Source organism: Heterodontus francisci, chromosome 1, assembly GCF_036365525.1.
Source record: "Heterodontus francisci isolate sHetFra1 chromosome 1, sHetFra1.hap1, whole genome shotgun sequence".
NCBI lineage: Eukaryota > Metazoa > Chordata > Chondrichthyes > Heterodontiformes > Heterodontidae > Heterodontus > Heterodontus francisci.
Genome location: NC_090371.1, coordinates 89,206,339 through 89,226,646, shown reverse-complemented (window position 1 = coordinate 89,226,646; position 20,308 = coordinate 89,206,339). Strand labels below are relative to the sequence as shown.

Genomic DNA, 20,308 nt, shown 5'->3' with positions numbered 1-20,308 from the left:
TTAATCACATAGCTGTGGCTGATTGCCTTGCTCAGTGGTCAAGGTGGGAAATGTCTGGTAGTTCACAGAGAGTTAATTTCAATCAGTGCGGTTTAGTGAAGAATGTTATTGTCTGAACATTGATAGCAGGGTGACAGTTTCAGAGGCCTCCCTGCTGGAGCTTTCAGTCTCATTTTCTGTCTCTTATGACTGTCTTTCTCACTAAAGGGTATGCGGCCACCTCTGCCCTGAATTGAAATCACCTTTCCTATTCAATCACAAAACAACAATGTAAGATCTGTGTCTTACTAATCAGGTCATAGACAGTTTTTTTTTACTTAAAAAAAGCAGACATTAAAGTTTAGAATACAAAAGTAATGTGATAATTATTACCCAACCAGATAAACTGAACATTCATTGTAATGATTATCTAAAAAGAGTCAACTGTAAAGCTGTATCTTTAAAAAAAAAAGATAAATTTAAACTCAACCCTTAATTTGAAACTTTGCATTAAGGACAATCTTTTTTTTTCAAATAGGACAGAGAAACAATTAATAATGGAGTCTATTAAGGTCTGATTGTTGCCACTAAGAGGGAGGTAGAATTTCAGTCCTTTGAAGTAACTGAGTATGAATCGGGCCTCATTACAGAGATATAATCTGCATTCATACATTTATGTTAGTGACTTGAATCTGTTGGGAGAGATTGAATTCCGTTACATAGTGCATCTTTACTCTGCAACTTTTCTCAGGCTTTCTCAAGTTAATCCAGTCGGTGACCCAATAATACAATGCAGTAGGACACTGAGAGACGCTGCGATACTGGTGCAGTAGATGGGATTGAAAGACAAAGGAAAAAAGTCAATAATTTTTATATGACTCATAAATGTGTTTTGTGATCTATTATACAGATAGCATCACAAAGAGCCTGAGAATGTGTTTTCTACATGTTTTGCAGTTTGTTAAACAGAAAAGAAACAGTATTGTGTTTTTATGATCAAAATATTTGCAATAATACAAAATGCATGAGCTTTGAAGAGAAAAGGTAACTCAGAGAATGACTCATGTTAGTAATTACGAACTGTTTACAGAGGTTTCTTTAATCCTGTGAGTATAAGAAGCTCTTAAACAGACTGAAACCTTACATGGTTAGAATTTTTTAAAAAGCAGTGACTAGAAGTGTGAACACTTTGTTTCTTCTACGGAAGCAAAGAGCAGATGATTCATTAAATTAGGACCTCCTTCAAGTTGGCAAAGGTTAAAAAAGAAACTAATTGTGTCTTTCTGCTCTTCCTGACCAGTATATAATCTGGTTTGCAGGACTCTGCAGACTGGTCTCCTTCACATGTGCAGGAACAGTCAGAAAGCAGAAAGCTCCAGGTGGCTCTCAAGTACTTCGCTGCCAAAAAAGCCCACGCTGGAAAGCAAGTCCAAAGGGGCTCCCTAGAGGGAGTTGGGTTCAGCCCGGAAGAGAGTGAGATTAGTAAAGCATGACTATACAACCCATGCTGGTGGCCGGCTTTCAGAGGAAAGAGGAACAGTAACGGCAATTAGCAAGACTGAAAGCTCCAGAAGGCTTACAATCAGTGATCTGCATAGTTCCCTCAGAAGGAATTTTCTTCCAGTACATGGTTTCAGATGTCCACTGCTGCCTGATCCATAACAGGCTGACCACTGCGGTAAGCACATCCCACCTCAGTGTGGTAATCACTGACATTTTTCACCAGGCTTTGACCTGTTTACTACAAGGCAAAACACTTCTGTCTCTTCAAAGCCACCAGATTCCCTTGAGCTGTCGGGTGTCTTCAACAGATTCGAACCAGCTTTGTGTGCCGTAGCCAAGAAAAAGTGAGGTCGCTGCAGCACATCGTGCACTTTTGCGGGGTTATCTTATCAACCAGTTCTCAAAAAAGGGCATTTACAAAAAGAATTCTTATGTGACAAAACGAATAAAGAAAACACAGTGAAGAAATACAGAAATATTTGAGGAGCACAGTAATTCTGCAAATGTGGAAGGTGGTAAAAGAGATCCCACAGTGGAGATGATTCATCACCTGAGCTATGGATATTGATGAACTTCATTCAAAGGATAACAGAGGTCAGACAGAGAAGACCAGCAACAAACTCTCAACCTGCCGCATAAGTGTCCTTTTCATTCCAGTATGTTTCTTTTTATGAGACTTTTTCTAGTGCCAAGAGCTTCAGTACAATGTGGAAATGGATATTGACAAAGGGTGCCTCAGCCTTTACATACCTGACTTATGTCTTTCTCCTCTTCCTCATCTGTTCTTCGTCTGTTGCCTGCAATGACATCAGCAGAGATATGTTGTCTCCAAATATCACAAGCTCTACATCCAGCCTGGGAAGGCATGTGCGCAGCTACAAATACCTGGAAGGAGATGTGCGGTGGAGGAAGCTGTTCTCTTTCACCAAGTACTTTCTCAAGATCGATAGGAATGGCAAGGTCGGTGGAACAAAGAAGGAAAACTGCCCCTTCAGTGAGTATGGAATCCTCATTCAGTTTCTTCCAGATGTTAGAAAGTAAAATATTTACTGTAGTTTCATGCTTAAAAATTGGAACAGCTGATTTTTATTTTTTTAGCAATAACAATTGCTTCATAAATATAGACTTCTTCCATGCTTCAAGCAGGAGCTTTAAAGCATGAATGGTTGCCTGTTATTAGTAGTTCTTGCATAATTGCTGGGATGATTGTTGCATAATGATTTTCTTTTATAGCAGTTGATAATATCCAAGGGATCGCTAAATTGCTATCAAAGCCTTAAAATAATTACTGAGTGCCCTTGAAGCCATTTTATATAAAGTTAAGGACACTGATTCTTCTACAAGTTTAAAATAGTGCCAGGTTCTGTTTTTGATTTTTTTTTCCCGCATGTTGCTTTGAGTGATTGCAGTTTAAGAGGCAAAGTTAAGGCACCACTACAGCTATTTGTCTTCTCCGATGCCTTCTTGCTGGTAACTCGATACTATTCCGTGTCTGTATTGTCAGTAACATATGTGGCACTTTGTGGTTCTTTGTGGTATTCTGTAATTTTATGAATTCTTGTCATATTCCTCTCGCATTTTAAGCTTCTAAACACTATAATTAGCAAAATGTATCCCAATACAAATACAGTACATCTCAGTTTATTTGGAGAATAAAGCCTTTCAAAATTATCATATGTTCCTTCTGCATGAGTCTTGTATTAAACAGTGAAGATTTTCTTTAAAGTCACTAATGCCTTAAAAATCTGGGAAAAATGTGGCAATCAGTTAGTTAAATGAAAGATTTCTTTTTATTTCAACATAACATCTGACGTTATCAGTGTCAATGTTTTGGCATCTTTCCTCTGCTTCGCAAGAGTAACATTTACCATGAGACCAGATTAGATTAATTGTGGTCTCTTTGGCCCCATCTGTCCATATTTATTGTTTCATAGCATCCAAAATGCGCAAGTCTTGTTGCTGTGTTCTGGAATCTCTTAAGTATACAATTGCTATTGCATAATAAATAAAGGAGTTGTCATGCTAGGCCCCCACCTGCCAAGAATGAGGCACATTAATTTTGTCATGAATATTGATTTTTAACTGTTGTTGGAGTGAGGAAATGACTTGTTAAACAGATCAGCCATGGCTGGAAAAAGAAACATTTACATACTAACAGACATCAAAGGTGAGGAAGCGCATCCAGGGCTTGCTAATGAGGATACAATCCACAAGGGCTAGGACTGGTTAGACCAGCTGGTCACATGACTACCTGACTGTTCCAGGGTTTTCTTTTGAACTGGCCACAGAGAGTTTGAACAGAGTGTCTGCTTGCTCCTGGACTGAGAAAATCTCTCTCCTGTCTGCTCCCATCTCTTTCTCACAATCCTTTGAATCCACTGGAGACACATGAACCCCAAGAAAGTAGTCTCCTACAGCAAACAAGGTTTAAGAAGAATACTGGGCCCCAACAAAAAGCAAGATCTACCTACAATCAAGGACTCTACAGTGAACTTGAAGAACCGTAAAAACAACTCCAGATATTGCCTCAAACTTTTTGACTATATTTTTCTCCTGCTCTTTTCTGTCTCGATTTGCATGTGTGTATCGTGTATGCATGCTAGTGTGGGCGCATTGTGTATTCGTAGGCGTTAACCGAATTAGAGTTTAACTTTAATAAATTTCAACTTTTCTTCTTTAATCCTAAGAAAGCCTGTTTGTGCTGGATTCTTTGCCTTAAAATTGGAAAGCGGTGAACAAGGATTCAACAAGGGGGAGCTAAAAACAGTGTGTTTAAGATTAAACCCTGTTGTGGTAAGACCAGGTGAAGGCTGAGAGGAATCCTGAGATACCTTTCTCACCTGGTAGTAACAGAAATTTGGATGCTAGCGTCCGGAAATTTACCCACAGACAAACGAGAGAAACTGGAAGTGGGAAGCCAAATTGTTCCCAATCACAAAAAAAAGCAATATTTCAATACAGGTTTTCTTGTGTTTGTGTGTGATTGAATACTAACTTCTCTGCAACTAAAGCTAGTAGCTCCCCAAGCCAGGGTGAAGTAACTTGGGATAAGTTAAAAGCACTGTCTATGGAAAAGTTGAGGAAAATGGTTGAGCAGTGTGGGATCACTTTACGTGGCAAGGCTAGGAAGTCTGAACTCCTAAGGCTAGTGGCCAACCATTTTTCCCTTGAATCTGAAGAAGCAGAAGCAGTGTTAGAAGTAGACCCTGACAGGGTACTGCTAGCAAAATTACAACTGGAAAAAAGGAAACTTGAATTAGAAGACAGGGAAAGAGAAAGGGAAAGACAGGAAAAAGAGAGAGGCAGGAGATGGAGAACGAGAGCCCTCCAGAAGGAATGTGAAGAAAAAAAAAGAGAGAAGGAACGAGAGAGAGAGGAGAGAGAGAGAGAAAGAACATTCCAGAAGAAATGCGAAGAAAGGGAGCTAAGGTGGCTTGAGTTAACTAGGGGGCGACAGAGTAACCCCAGTGAAAGCATGGCCAATATGGAGGAGCATAATTCAGGGATGGCTACAAAATTGTTAAAACTAGCTCAATTAATTCCAAAATTCAATGAGGAAGATGTAGAAGTATTTTTTGTGTCCTTTGAGAAACTGGCAAGGCAGCTAAAATGGCCAGCTAAGACCTGGCCACGTTTACTACAAAGCAACTAAACTGGAAAAGCTCATGAGGTTTATTCCCTATTGCCAGATGAGAGTTCATCAAATTATGAACTGGCAAAAAGTTTAGAACCCTCAAGAAGCAAGCTAATCAAACTTATCTGGAGTTTGAAAGAAGTAGGCAGCTGGCTTTTGACCAGTGGCTGAGGGCTCTGAAAATACACTCAGTTATGAGAATCTCAGAAAAGTAAGTCTGTTAGAGGAATTTAAACACTCTCTCCCACTCTCCATAAAGACCCATGTGGAGGAGCAGCGGGTTCAGAGAGCCTGGCAAGTGGCTGTTCTGGCCCATAAGTTTGCTTTAATTTATAAGTCAGTTTCCCAGGGAAGAACCTTTCCTAGTCACCCCCACAAGTCTGAAAAGGACAAAGGATGGGAAGGTAATAGGAGCCCAGGCAGTCCTGGGAGAGAAAGAAAAGCAGGAGACACAGGGGGCCCTCCTCTAGCCAAAAAGCAAGGTGCTGTGAGCAAGAGTGAGACCCGGAGACCTGTGTGCTTCCATTGTAATAAAGCAGGGCATTTAAAAGCTGACTGCTGGAAACTAACGGGAAAACCTGTAGGGATAATCAGGGCACACCCGCTCTGTGAAGAACAGAACCTGATGGAAAGCACAGCAGAACAAGCTGTGACTTGAACTGCAGTAAGAGTGAGACCCAGGAAGCAAGTGCAGGAAAAGCTAATAGGATTCCTGAAGGTTATCAGGTTTTGTGTTTGAAGGGAAAGTAACCCTATGCCCCTTTCATGGGGCAGGCAAGCAAGCCATAGTGATTCTCAGGGACACAGGGCCACTAGATCCCTTTTACAGGGAAAAGGCCTGACCTTTCTCCCAGAGAATGCAGTGAAAACCAGATGGGGATGAATGGTATTGGAGGGCAGTGTATGCCTGTACCTGTACACTGGGTGCACCTAAAGTGCGACCTAGTTTCGGGACCGGTGACCATAGGGATTGTCCCTAGTTTGCCTGTGGACGGGGTTGACCTGCTCCTAGGTAATGATCTGGCAGGGGTGAAGGGAGTAGCCCCCCCAGTCGAGAAAGAAAGACCGCAGGAGGTCAGAGAGACAGGGCAGTGGCGGGAGACGGACCCCTGCAGTTTCCCTGAATGTGTAGTGGGTCAGGCCATGATCAAACCAGCTCCCCCAGAGGAGACTGCATTGGCACTGCAGGCAGATGACCATGAGGTCTGCCTGTCCGAGACTTTCTTTGGAAAGTTAGAAGACCCAGGGAATGAATTAAATGGATTTTCCCTAGCTGAGGCTCAGCGAGCCAACCCAGTATTGCAAGAGTTAGCACAGAACGCCCAGTCTGAAAGTGAAGCATCCCGGGCGTCCCGGATTGCTACTATTTAAAGAATGAGGTGCTGATGAGGAAATGGAGTTCTCCTCACAGACCTGAGAGCAGGGAGTGGACAGTAGTTCACCAGTTAGTGGTGTCGTAGAGGTACTGGAGAGAAATATTAAGACGGGCCCACGAGAATGCAGTGGCTGTACATGCCGGTATATGAAAGACCAAAACCCGCAAAAGACAGCAGTTTGACTGGCCAAAGCTCCACAAAGATGTGGTGGAGTACTGCAGGGGTTGATACATGTGCCCAGTTGAGAGGAAACCCCAACCTATAGTGAAATCTGCACCCCTAAGTCCTGTACCGGTGTTAGGAGGACCCTCCAGCAGAGGGCTGGTGAACTGTAAGGGTCCCCATCCAGAACAAAAAGGGACAGGCAGGCACAAGGCTGGCAAAAGGTTAGACAGGGAAGGGGAAAAAGTGACCAAGAGGGCAGGTTAAAGGAAGTCCAGAAGGCATCCCAAATGAAAAACCCTACAGTTCTGAAGAAAGGTCACCGACCTGAAACGTTAACTCTGCTTCTCTCTCCACAGATGCTGCCAGACCTGCTGAGTATTTCCAGCATTTTTTGTTTTTATTTGAAAACCCCTACTGTCCAGTCAGCCAACCCCGAAAAATTTGAAAGGTTCAACCCCACATCCTCCTATGTAAATGCAGCCACAAGAAGCACCCCACCAGAGTTGCTAACAGCATTTACAGGAACTTGCAGAGACAATGAAAGACCTCTAGGGGACACAGAAACAGTGAGGGTGATGCCTCACCTAGTCGAAGTGCCACAGGGGAGTGCAGTAGAATCTGCACAAATACCTGCAGGCAGGAGTGTCCTCTGGGACAAAGGGGAGTTCAGCAAAGAATCCTCCCCCACAGTCAGAAAAAAGAAAACTATCCATCCCCCAAAGTCAAAAGCCTTTGCATAACTCAGCAAAGCACTGAGAGTTCAGAGAGTTCAGGATAGACCCACCCACTGCTGAATCTCCTGGCAGAAAAAAACATTCCAGGTTAGGGCTAATTAAATCTAAACCCCACCCCACCCCACCCCACCTCCCTTGTCAGACCTTAACAGGGACAAAGACCCTAGGCAGCCATGGAAATGGGCAAACGGAAGAGAAACTTCCCCAAAAAAGAACCACATGTTTATCGGGATGCCAAAAAAGGGGCAATTTTAATAGTTTTTGGGATTTGTGAATGAATGAGAGAAATGCTTGTTATTTTTTCTGTACCTTATATTCTCTCAACCCTTTTAATGAAATGTACTTTTCTCATATTGCATTTTATTCTGCTGGGTCTGGAGATGTCATGCTAGGCTCCCACCTGCCAAGAATGAGGCACATCAATTTTGTTATGAACATTGATTTTTAACTCTTGATGGAGTGAGGAAATGACTGGTTAAACAGATCAGCCGTGGCTGGAAAAAGAAACATTTACATACTAACAGACATCAAAGGTGAGGAAGCGCATTCCAGGGCCTGCGAAGGAGGATACAATCCACAAGGACCAGGACTGATTAGACCAGCTGGTCACCTGACTACCTGGTTGTTCCAGGGTTTTCTTTTGAACTGGCCACAGAGAGTTTGAACAGAGTGTCTGTTTGCTCCTGGATTGAGAAGATCTCTCTACTGTCTGCTCCCATCTCTTTCTCACAAGCCTCTGAATCCACTGACGAGACATGAACCCCAAGAGGGAAAAGTCTCCTATAATGAACAAGGTTTAAGAAGAATATTGGGCCCCAACGAAACGCAAGATCTACCTACAATCAAGGATTCTACAGTGAACTCGAAGAATCGTAACAACAACTCTTCAGATATTGCCTCAAACTTTTCCACTTTATTTTTCTTCTGCTCTTTTCTGTCTCTATTTGCATGTGTGTATCACGTATGCATGCTAGTGTGGGGTGTGTCGTATATCCGTAGGCGTTAACCAAATTAGAGTTTAAGTTTAAATTTAATAAATTTCAACTATTCTTCTTTAAACCTCTGAAAGCCTGTTTGTGCTGGTTTCTTTGCCTTATATTTGGAAAGCAATGAACAAGGATTCACCAAGGGGGAGCTAAAAACACAGTGTGTTTAAAATTAAACCTTGTTACGGTAAGACCAGGTGAAGGCTGAGAGGGAACCCTAGACCTCTTTCTCACCTAGTCATAACAGAGTGGAGAAAGAATGTACAATTTCTTATTAACGAAACTGCAGCTTGAAAACTCTTTTCAGTTTTACATGGTATGGAAAAAGAAAATTCTGCAAACGAGCAGTTTGTCAAACAGCATCTGAAACAGATAAATTAATCTTTCACTCATAAAGGAATAGGATCTTGGCTTTTCAGAATAAAATGCGAAATGGAGGAAACGATCATTTATTTTTAAACTTCTAATCACTTTTAACCAATAAACAGAGTTAGTCTGAATTAAGATCCATACTACAGCAACTTTCAAGGTTATTACGTATATGTCTGCTCCTGTTCCATCAGCAGGAGCATACTGAGACTAGGAAATGTGAAAAGGCCATTCAGTCTATCCAGCTCATCTCAGAGTTTGCCAATTCTGTGCTGTGCTGCAGACAGGCTGCTTTATTTGTTTCCTGTAACAACAGTAAGTCTGTATCTTTCCACTCCCTAATTAGAAATGTGTCTATTTCTTTTGTCAGTGATTCAGCAGACTGAGCACTCACCACACTTGGTGGCAATTTGCTTTGTGAATTTATGACTCTTGAGTCTAAATAGGCCTGCTCCTCAATCATATTTAGTTTGTGGTTTCCTGAGCTTGTAATCATACACTTATAATCAGTGGTTACTGGGGTATATAAAAGATATTAGAATTAAAATTCATATCAGTTTTCAGTGAATAGGCATCTCTTTTATAGTAAATTATGATAAAATGTTAGAATGGAATTTAAATGCATTTGTGATTATCTTGCAAGGCAAGATAAAGGTGTTCAAATCAACTTTAATCTGCTGTCCATCATGGATCATTTGTTTTTCAAATATGGAGGATTTTTCTGAAAGAACGTGGTGAGGTGTTTAGAAAACATATGGGCTGGGATTTCCTCTTAATTGGCCACTGGGAAGATTGCCACCGTGGTCCCGCTGCCCACCCATGTGGGCTCGGAACCCGCATTTGGTCCCAAAGTCAGGACTTACCCCCTTGCGAGAAAAATCCCAGCCTGCTGTGAGACCCTGCAAGCCCCTTTGAGCACTAACGTCGTCAGCCAAGGTGGCACCAAGCTGGGCTTCCATAGCAACAAGCAGAGATCTCATGACTTCAGTCTGAACTTCCACTGCAGCACTCAGACATTGAGTAGCTTCTGCTTGTGCTACAATGGAAGCTGAGATATCGGACATAATGGTTCGATCCACAAATGTTCTCAAGGAGTTGGCCATCGCTTCCATGTTAGAAAGGATGGTCTCCAAGCTCTACACAAAACCCTGTGCTAAATTGGCACACCTGCCAATGCACCAAGCATTTCTTTGTGCAGGCCCATCAGCCTTTTCCTGTACACTGCCACATCAGAGTCCTCATCTGAGTCCTCTGCAGTAGAACTCATAGCTGACTTCGCCCTCTGGGGTGTTGGGACACAAGCTTTCCCCCCTGGCCTGGCTGCAGCCTACTTGGGCCCAATAACTCACCATGTACAGATCCCACCTCTATGCTACACTCTAAAGTTCATGCAGTGCCAGTATCTGAGCTGGTGACTGCAAGTGTCAGATAAAATGACAGTGTTTGTTTTTCATCACTCTCTTCTTTCAGGACTTCAACCTGCAACACTGTCCGGTAAGGTGGCAGTTTTGGGGTAGCTGAAAGCATAAAAGGCACAATGACAGGTTTAGGAAGAGAGAAGGTGGGGAAAGCAAGAAATGCATGGTTACACCATCTGCAGCTTGTAAATCATAACAGATTGAGGGGTGAGGGGGAAGTGGCAGGTGAGAAGGTGGATTAGGCAGGCACATATCAGATGGGATTTTATGGATCCCACGTGGCAGGGTTGGAGGCGGGGGCCCATAGAATTGCGAAGGGTGGTGAGGGCGGAATGCCCGTTGCCGCCCATCACCAAGCGATCTTGTCGGTACGCGGTTAGGCCGACGATGGCCTTTCTGCCCAGAGGGCAATTGAGGCCTTTAAGTGGTCTATTAACGGCCACTAAGGGCCTCTTCCTGCCACCGCTGAGATCTAACCAGTGTCGGGGTGTGCATCTGCCATGCAGGGAGGGCACCTTGTAAAACAAGGCACACTCCTGGTGTGCTTGGGGGTTGGTCCCTCCTTCATGGGCAACCTGTAGCCCACAGAGGACCCCTGCCAGCAAAACCTCCACCTACATGGACACCCCACCCCCAAACATCCAACCCACCCTCTCAACCCCCTTGTTGGGGCCTTCTGGACTGGTCCTGGTGACCTCACCTCACTTATCTGAGGTGCAGGGTTCCAGCGCTGGGCCTGGGTCCAAGGCTGCTGCAATACTGGCAGTGGCCACCCTTAACAGTGGCGCTGCTGATACTGCTGAGCTGCCAGCCCTGTGATTGGCTGGCAGCTCTTTGAGGCAGGATCCTGTCTTTCAAGGCACAAGGATCCCAGCGTGGGACAAAGGCAAAAAAAAAATGGAGGATCGCTCTGAGTGGGCACGAGAAGGCCAAGGCAGCATTCCTCCTGCCTTTTCAGCCCAACGTCGGGAGCCCCATCTTCTACACAAAATCCAGCCCATCATCATCCTCATTGGTTTCAGCCCACTGCTGGTCATAACCTTAGTCGTGGCTGCACCAATGATTTCCAGCACTATCTCCTCCACAGGGGGTGAGGACATGCAGCTGTGTCCGCTCCCAACCACCCTCCCCCACTGCCGGTTAGGTGTTGCTGCCTCCAATTATAGGCCACCTTGTCCTGCAAGGCAGAGGGAAATGTGGCAGTGCATGTTAGTGCAATGTGTTTGGGTGATGTGCCTGCCACAGTTGCGCAGCTGGCAGTGTGCACAAGCTGTAAGATGTGAGTGTGCAGCTTTCAACAGTGCAAACGTGTGAAGGCAAAGTGAGGCTATGAATATGAGGTATGAATCATGGTTGGTAGAGATTTTTGGTAGGTGCGTGATGGGAGCTTGTTGAATGGCGCACTGTGTGAAGCTAGTGGTTTATTTGCAAGCCGATGACATGTGAAGATGAACTTACTGACCTTGACCACTCATGTGAGGTCATTAAACTTCTTCCTGTGCAGCAATGGGTTACCTGTTCCCACTGCCTTCTTAGTATCTGCCAGTTGGGCCTCATGTATACCTGTGGATAGTGGGTGTCTTTCCTCCTGTACATCTCAAGTACCGAGGCCTCCAGCACTGCATCATAGGAAATAGAAACGTAGGCATAGGAGTAGGAGTAGGTCATTAAGCCCTTCGAGGCTGCTCCACCATTCAACTAGATCATGGCCGATCTTCTACCTCAACACCATATTCCTGCACTATCCCCACAGCCCTTGATATCTTGAATATCTAGAAATCTATCAATCTCTGTCTTGAATATACTCAATGACTGAGACTCCACAGCCCTCTTGGGGAGAGAATTCCAAAGGTTCACCACCCTCTGAGTGAAGAAATTCCTCCTCATCACAGTCCTAAATGGCCTACCCATTGTTCTGAGACTGTCCCCCGGTTCTAGACTCCCCAGCCAGGGGAAACATCCTTCCTGCATCTACCCTGTCGAGCCCTGTAAGAATTTTGTATGTTTCAATGAGATCACCTCTCATTCTTCTAAACGCCAGAGAATATAGGACCAATCTCCTCATAGAACAATCCCACTATCCCAGGGATCAGTCTGGTGAACCTTTGTTGCACTCCCTCGATGATAAGTATATCCTTTCTAGGGTAAGGAGACCAAAACTATACACAATACTCCAGGTCTGGTCTCACCAAGGCTCGATATAATTACAGTAAGACTTCTTTACTTCTGTACTCAAATCTTCTTGCAGTAAAGGCCAACATACCATTTTCCTTCCTAATTGCTTGCTGCGCCTGCATGTTAGCTTTCAGTGACTTGTGAACAAGGACACCCAGATCCCTTTGGACATCAACACTTCCCAATCTCTCACCATTTAAGAAATACTCTGCATTTCTGTTTTTCCTTTTGTGTCTGTCTTCACAGTCGAAGACACAAGTTCCATACCAGAAATAGGCAGTAACCTAGGGGCTAAAAAGAGTGATGAAATTAAGGATATTGATATCAGCCGAGAAAAAGTATTTGAGAAACGTGAGGGATTAAAATCTGACAAGTCCCCGGGACCAGATGGCTTACATCCTGGGGTTCTGAAGGAGACAGCTGAAGAGATAGTGGATGTGCTGGCTAGGATTTTCCAGAATTCCTTAGATTCAGGAATGGTCCCATCAGATTGGATGTTGGCAAATGTTACACCACATTTCAAGTAAGGAGGGAGAGAGAAAATGGGGAACTACAGGCCAGTTAGCCTAACATCAGTCATTGGGAAGATGCTGGAAACTATTATTAAAGAAGTCTTAACATTGCACTTGGAAAAGCATTGTATGATTAGAAAAAGTCAGCATGGTTTTACTAAAGGGAGATCCTGTTGGACAAATTTATTGGAGTTTTTTGAGGATGTAACTAGTAGGGTAGATAAAAGGGAACCAGTAGATGTAGTATACCTGGATTTCCAAAAGGCATTCGATAAGGTGCAACATAAAATATTAATGGGCAAGATAAGGGCTCATGATGTTGAGGGTAATATATTAGCGTGGATAGAGGATTGGTTAACAGACAGGAAGCAAAGAGTGGGCATAAATGGGGCATTTTTAAGTTGGCAGGCAGTGAATAGTGCAGTGCTGCAAGGATCAGTGCTGGGGCCTCAGCTATTTACACTCTATATTAATGACTTGGATGAACATAGGAACATCGGAGCAGGAGTAGGCCATTCAGCCCAACAAGCCTGCTCCGCCATTCAATATGATCATGGCTGATCATCCACTTCAATGCTTTTTCCCCACACTATCCTCACATCCCCTTATGTCATTTGTATTTATAAATCTGCCAATCTCTGCTTTAAACGTACTCAATGAATGAGCTTCCAAGATTCACAACCCTCTGAGTAAAGAAATTTCTCCTCATCTCTGTCCTAAGTGGCTTCCCCCTTATTTTGAAATTCCCTGGTTCTAGACTCCCCAAACAGGGGAAACATCTTACCTGCACCTACCCTGTCTATCCCTTTAAGTATTTTGTAGATTTCAATGAGATCACCTCTCATTCTTTGAAACTCTAGAGAATACAGGCCCAGTTTCCCCATTCTCTCTTCATAGGACAGTCCCGCCATCCTGGGAACAAGTCTGGGGAACCTTCATTGCACTCCCTCTATGGCAATAATATCCTTCCAAAGGTAAGGGGACCAAAACTGCACACAGTACTTCAGGTGCAGTCTACCCAAGGTTCTGTACAATTGAAACAAGATTTCACTGCTTCTGTACTCAAATCCTAACATACCATTAGCCTTCCTAATTGTTTGCTGCACCTGCATGTTAGCTTTCAGTGACTTATTGACAAGGACACCCAGGTCCTTTTGTACATTTACACTTTCTAATCTCTTACCATTTAAGAAATACTCTGCACATCTATTCCTCCAATCAAAGTGGATAACCTCATATTTTTCCACATTGTATTCCATCTGCCATGTTCTTATCCACTCGCTCAGTCTTTCCAAATCCCCTTGAAGCTGCTTTGCATCTTCCTCACAACACACATTCCCACCTAGTTTTGTGTCATCCGCAAACTTGGAAATACTACATTTGGTCCCCACATCCAAATCATTGATACATAGTCTGAATAGCCGGGGCCCAAGCACTGATCCCTGCGGTAGCCCACTAGTCACAGCCTGCCAATGCGAGAATGACCTGTTTATTCCTACTCTCTGTTTTCTGCCTGTTAACCAATCCTTAATCCATGCCAGTATATTACCTCCTATCCCATGTGCTTTAATTTTGCTAACCAACCTCCTGTGGGGGAGTTTATCAAAGACCTTTTGAAAATCCAAGTATACCACGTCTGTTAGTAACAGCCTCAAAAAACTCCAAATAGGTTTGTCAAACATGATTTCCCATTCATAAATCCATGTTGACTATGTCCAATCAGATCATTATTTTCTAAGTGTCCAGTTATCACATCCTTCAAAATAGATTCCAGCATTTTCCCTACAGCTGATGTTAGGCTAACAGGTCTGCAGTTTCCTATTTTCTTCCTCCCTCCTTTCTTAAATAGTGGGGTTACATTTGCTACCTTCTAATCTGCAGGAACCGTTCCAGAATCTAACGTGTGATGCACGTGCTGACCTGGTGTGCAATATTTCAAGATTCTCCTGCAATTTAACTCCTCTTTTACCACTTCCAGTCCCTGCTGCAGCCAGAATGCAACTCCCATTTGAGAGGTGCAGGCTAGCTTTAAGTGCTGCGACCCTTGCACGAAGCTGGGCCCCCTGCTGAACAGCCACTCAGCAGCACATTCAGCACTGGGCTGCACACCATTATCATTATAATTAGCAGGTAGCACAAATTTTGCATGCTGTCTGCACTACTTTGAACTGACATGGGTTAATCACACATTACGATCCCCATGCCTGAATTCAGGGGCTGTCCAATTTTGCACCCAGTGATTAGCTATTGGTAGAGTTACAAAGTGACTGATTTCATAAATACCTAGCCTTCAATATGTTTCTTAAAATGGCCAGCGTATTGACATGCTGAAATTATCAAGAAGCAACAATCTCAAAACTTTGGCTGAGCTGGAGAAAATGGTGAAGAGGAAATCTTTGTTTTTTTCATTTGTTCTTGGGATGTCAGCATTGCTGGCAAGGCCAACATTTATTGCCCATCCCTAATTGCCTTTGAGAAGGTGGTGGTGAGCCGCCTTCATGAACCGCTGCAGTCCATCTGGTGTACGTACACCCACAGTGCTGGTAGGGAGGGGGTTGCAGGATTTTCACCCAGCGACAGTAAAGGAATGGTGATATCATTCCAAGTCAGGATGGAAGAATAAATGAACATAAGAAATAGGAGCAGGAGTAGGCCCCTTGAGCCTGCTCCACCATTCAATAAGATGATGGCAGATCTGGTTGTGGCCTTAACTCCATTCTCCTGGTGTCCCCGATTAACCCTTGACTCCCTTGTCAATCAAAATCCTGTATAACTCAGCCTTGAATATATTCAATGACCCAGCCTCCACCGCTCGCTGGAGAAGAGAATTTCAAACACTAACGACCCTCTGAGAGAAGAAATTCCTCCTCATCTCCATTTTAAATGGGAGACCCCTTATTTTGAAACTGTGCCCCCTCTCTCTAGATTCCCCCATTTGGGGAAATATCCTCAGCATCTATTCTGTCAAGCTCCGTCAGAATCTTATATGTTCCAATAAGATCACCTCTCAATCTGCTAAACTCCATTGTGAACTGCTCTGAACTGCTTCCAATGCAAGTCTGTCCCTCCTTAAATAAGGTGACCAAAATTATACACAGTACTCTAGATGTGGTCTCACCAATGCCCTGTACATTTGTAACAAGACATCCCTACTTTTATACTCCATCCCCCTTGCAATAAAGCCCAACATTTGATTTTCCTTCCTAATTACTTGCTGTACCTGCATGCTGACTTTTTGTGATTCATGTACAAGGACACCCAAATCCCTCTGTGCTGCAACATTCTGCAGTCTCTCTCCATTTAAATAATATTCTGCTTTTCTATATTTCCTGCCAAAATGGACAACCTCACATTTTTCCACACTATACTTCATCTGCCAAATTTTTGCTCACTCACTTAGCCTATCCATATCCCTTTGCAAACTCATTGTCTCCTCCTCACAATTTGCTTTCCTACGTATCTACGTAGCTACGTAATGAGGCACAAATTACTTCAGTTTTGTTTGGAGGCCTAGGCATAGGTTGCTCGTCTACCCATTCCTTGACTGCAGTTGATGCATGATCCATGACATGTTTGACTAACCTATAGCATAAGTGTAGTGCATTGTAAAAGGGTGGAAATAAAACTAAACATGAAATAGAAATCAGTAAAACAATGAGCAGAGATTGGTAAACAGTAAGGACTAAAATTGAGATAGAGGTTGAGTAAATGTCATAAAACTGTAGCCAAGTTATGATTAACACAGATTTTCAGGGCTATTTTACTGAAGTGCGAATTAAGTAAAGGTCCATTTTTTAAAATACTCACAGAGTCAATCACAGCCAGAGAAGATGTGAGAAGATCAATATGATTTAATCTTACAGAACAACTGCTTCTCATGGAAATGTTCTGCAGTCTGTGTTTCAAATTTGCCTTAGTTACTCTACAAGGTGGGTTCCGAGACAAGAACCAATGCCAAAACAATTGGTCATGCACAAGATTCATATATCCAGTTAATCGAAAGTCCAAGATGTACCTGAAAGGAACTTATGCATGTGACATTGCTCTAAAGTCATGTTTGTAAACTCACAATTCTGACTGTACATCTTTTACAATTATCAGGAGGAGGTCCGACAGGCCAGAATGTGAAATTTCACTCCTAGTCTATATAGGGTGATTGAGAGGTACAACAAAATAACTGTTCCAACAGTAAATGTTGCCAGTGGCAGTGATTTACATTTGCTCTGTGGTGCTTTTCCTTTGCAGGTTGCTTTCAAAACCGTCTCTGGAGAGGCCATTAAGATAGAAATAGAGTTCAAGGAGCACATCTCTGCAAAGCCAAGTTATTTTTGGCCATATGAGTTTATTTAACCAGCAGCAGTCCAGAAATTGCTGTTTTACGCTAATGAGAAGTAAGCAGGAAATATCAGGAGTGCAGTATACCCTCTCTTACCAAATGTATTCTGACACTAAGAAAATTGTGAGAGGGCAATAGTCAAGTGCAAGCATCAATGTACTCAAATCTTTGGAGGAGGACACTTAAGGGTCAGATAAGGTACGTAAGGAGACTGCATCTACATTGTTGCAGTTACCCATCACTGGTAAGATGCATCAAGCTCACTCAGATGGAACAAGTGTTAATGGAGAAGCTGTACTAAGAAAGCTGGAATTTTCATTTAAAGGCAAATAGATGTATTTCCAAGTTGTAGCTGCTAGGGGTATCTCATTCAGTGCTGCGGATTTAGGTGAGAAGGGCAAGAAAGAGCAGGTAAGGCATGTTAGTAACATCAGGTGTCAAGTGTGGTGTACCGACAAGTCCTGCCATCATGTAACACATCTGGTTTCTTGTACCGGACACAGTTAGACAGTGATGACATTCCATGTTTCCTAAAGTCCAACTTGTCCAAGACTCTGCTAAATAACTCTTGCTCACCGCGCCTGTTTTAGCTGACCCACAATGGCTCCCCATCTCTCAGACCATAAATGTAAGATGTTCGTCCTCTAAATCCCCCCCATGGCAGTGCCACCCTCCCCCAACTCCAGTGCTACAATCTCCTCCAACTTTTCATCCTACCCATACACTTCACTCCTGTGACTCCAGTCTCTTGAAAATTCACTCCTCCTTTTGCCCCACCATTAGTTTCGTAGATCAAAGTCCATTTGTTTATCTGTGAAGTGCCTCAGGACATTTTATACATTCCATAAACTATACAAATGCAAGTTGTTGTTTTTGTTGAGATGTGCCGAAGGCAACTGGGGAGCCAGATACAGAGCCACAAATTATAGACCGTGCAGTCAGTGTCCATCAAATTTCAATGCACTGGACTGCTTCTAGTGCTAGCACTTGGCACTACGGTGTCAGCAGATTCTATCCACAGATGTATCGAAAAGACTCCAACTACTCAGCTTCATCCATTTGAGCACTAACTGATAGCAGTATCATGGGAAGGTAACATAATTGTACAGAGTGCAGAGGGTCAATAGCCACACCTATGTTGCTGATCGAGCCCCTGTGCAGAAGGCTATGCACCAGAGGACTCCAAAAGGATTTTTAAATCCCAATGTGTGGACATGGGGTATCTGACCTTCCCCACAAAATCATGTAGGTCAGTTGTTGCTTCCCGAAAAGGTACACAATGCCTCGTGCATGCCAACCCAGAAAGCTAGCAAAAGCTGAACAACAGCTACCAAAACAACCTGACACAGCCCCCAAAGGTAGCATAAGGACAAAGGGCTGACATACGAAAACAAATTGTTACACAGACTTTGTAATTTAAGCTGTTGATATTCACAGCATTCCTTCATTTGCTTTAGCATCCATTTCCCCTTCCCTCTTCCCCTCATTTCCCCTTCTCTCTCACCTTAATTTCCAGCCGTTTCCCTCTTTCACTGCCATCCACTCCCCTCTCACAGCTATTCATTTTCCCCTTTCCCTCCTCATCTATTCCCAATTCCTAAGCATTCTGCTCCTCTCCTTCCTAACCATTTCTCACTCCCTTCTCCTCATCAGTCATATCCCTTCTGCTTCCCAACAAATTCTCTTCTCCCCTTGCAATCTTCTCCTATTCCCCTTCTCTTGCCAACCATTTTTGCCTTGTCCTCCCCAACAGTTATCCCTTCGTCAGCCATTCCCCTTCCCTTGTGAACTACCACCCACCATCCCCCCACTAATTTTCTCTTACAAACCAGCTCTCCCCTTCCTTTTACCAATTATTTCTCCTTCTCTCTTGTCAACCATATCCCCCACCTGCTGCAAACTGAATCCAATGGCCTAGATACCAGAAATATTCAATTGCTAGTGCTAATGGTGAGGATCATCAACCCTTCACAGGGTATGCAGGAACTGCCATTCTCAACCTACACTATACACAGATGGCAATTCTGGCCATCAGCACTGGGAGTTTACTGACTGAAGGAGCAGGGCTTTGTGGTATATAAGCAACCAGATTCAGGAGCAGTGGGATGTCTGGCATGTCCAAGAAGAGTGGGGCTGGGAAGGTGGGAGGCCAGAAGAAGCCCCGATTGTGCTGATATGTGCTGATACAGTAACGTCAGTGAAAAACACTGCTGGTTGGCATGTCTGATGCCTTAATTAAAAAAAAGAGTCAGCTGGGCTATCTTTACTTAAAGGGGAATCAGAAGTGGCACCATACAGTGACGGCATATGACACTCATATCTCAATCGCAGCCAGTGCGCATGTAAAGTGAGGCTTATGCTATAATCTGAATTATCAAACATAACACTGTATCTTGAGGCAGTGCTTCACATGCCTGAATTGAACAGGGAAAGCCTTACACTACAGATCCTCACCCAGAATAATTGTCATCTGCTGCAGAGTCCAAAACTTCACCTTAAAAAGAGGCTTCAGCATGCCGCTCAATAATTAGGATATCACTAACAGCAACAAAACAATTCACATTTAGGTAGCACCTTCAACATAGTAAAATGTCCCAAAGTACTGCACAGGAATGTTCTCAATCAAAAATGACACCGAGCCACAGAGGAGATATTGGGACAGATAACCAAAAGCTTGGTCAAAGAGGTAGGTTTTAAGGAGAGCATCTAAAAGGATGAGAGAGAGGTAGAGAGGCAGAGAGGTCTAGGGAGAGAATTCAGGAGTTTAGGACCCAGCCAGCTTTAGGCACAGCCACCAACAGTGCAGTGATTAAAATCAGGAATATGCATGAGGCCAAAATTGGAGGAGTGCAGAAATCTCGGATGGTTGTGGGGCTGGAGGGGATTGACAGAGATTGGGAGGGGCAAGATCATGAAAGGACTTGTAAACAAGAATGAGAATTTTAAAATCGAGGTTTTTCCAGATCCAGAGCCCAGGGGTGATGGTGATATCAAAGCAATGGCAGAGTAGATGGTGGAAATGTCAAAGAGGAATTAGCAGTAGCACCTGCTATGGATCAAGGAAGACTGATGCACCAGGCACTAATTCCATGTGGCTTCTAAGGAATACCACAGCTATACT

The 20,308-nt window shown here is 43.5% G+C and overlaps 1 protein-coding gene across 1 annotated transcript in view; it reads left to right on the top strand.

The window, feature by feature from the left end:
• Positions 1–1,326: 1,326 nt before the first annotated feature.
• The window catches only part of LOC137381191 (fibroblast growth factor 10-like), a 138,599-nt gene continuing 119,617 nt past the window's right edge, over positions 1,327–20,308 (top strand). The window contains exon 1 of the mRNA XM_068053602.1: positions 1,327–2,476. Coding sequence (XP_067909703.1) covers positions 2,188–2,476 — 289 coding nt within the window. The 5' untranslated portion in view covers positions 1,327–2,187. The remainder of the gene's footprint in view (positions 2,477–20,308) is intronic.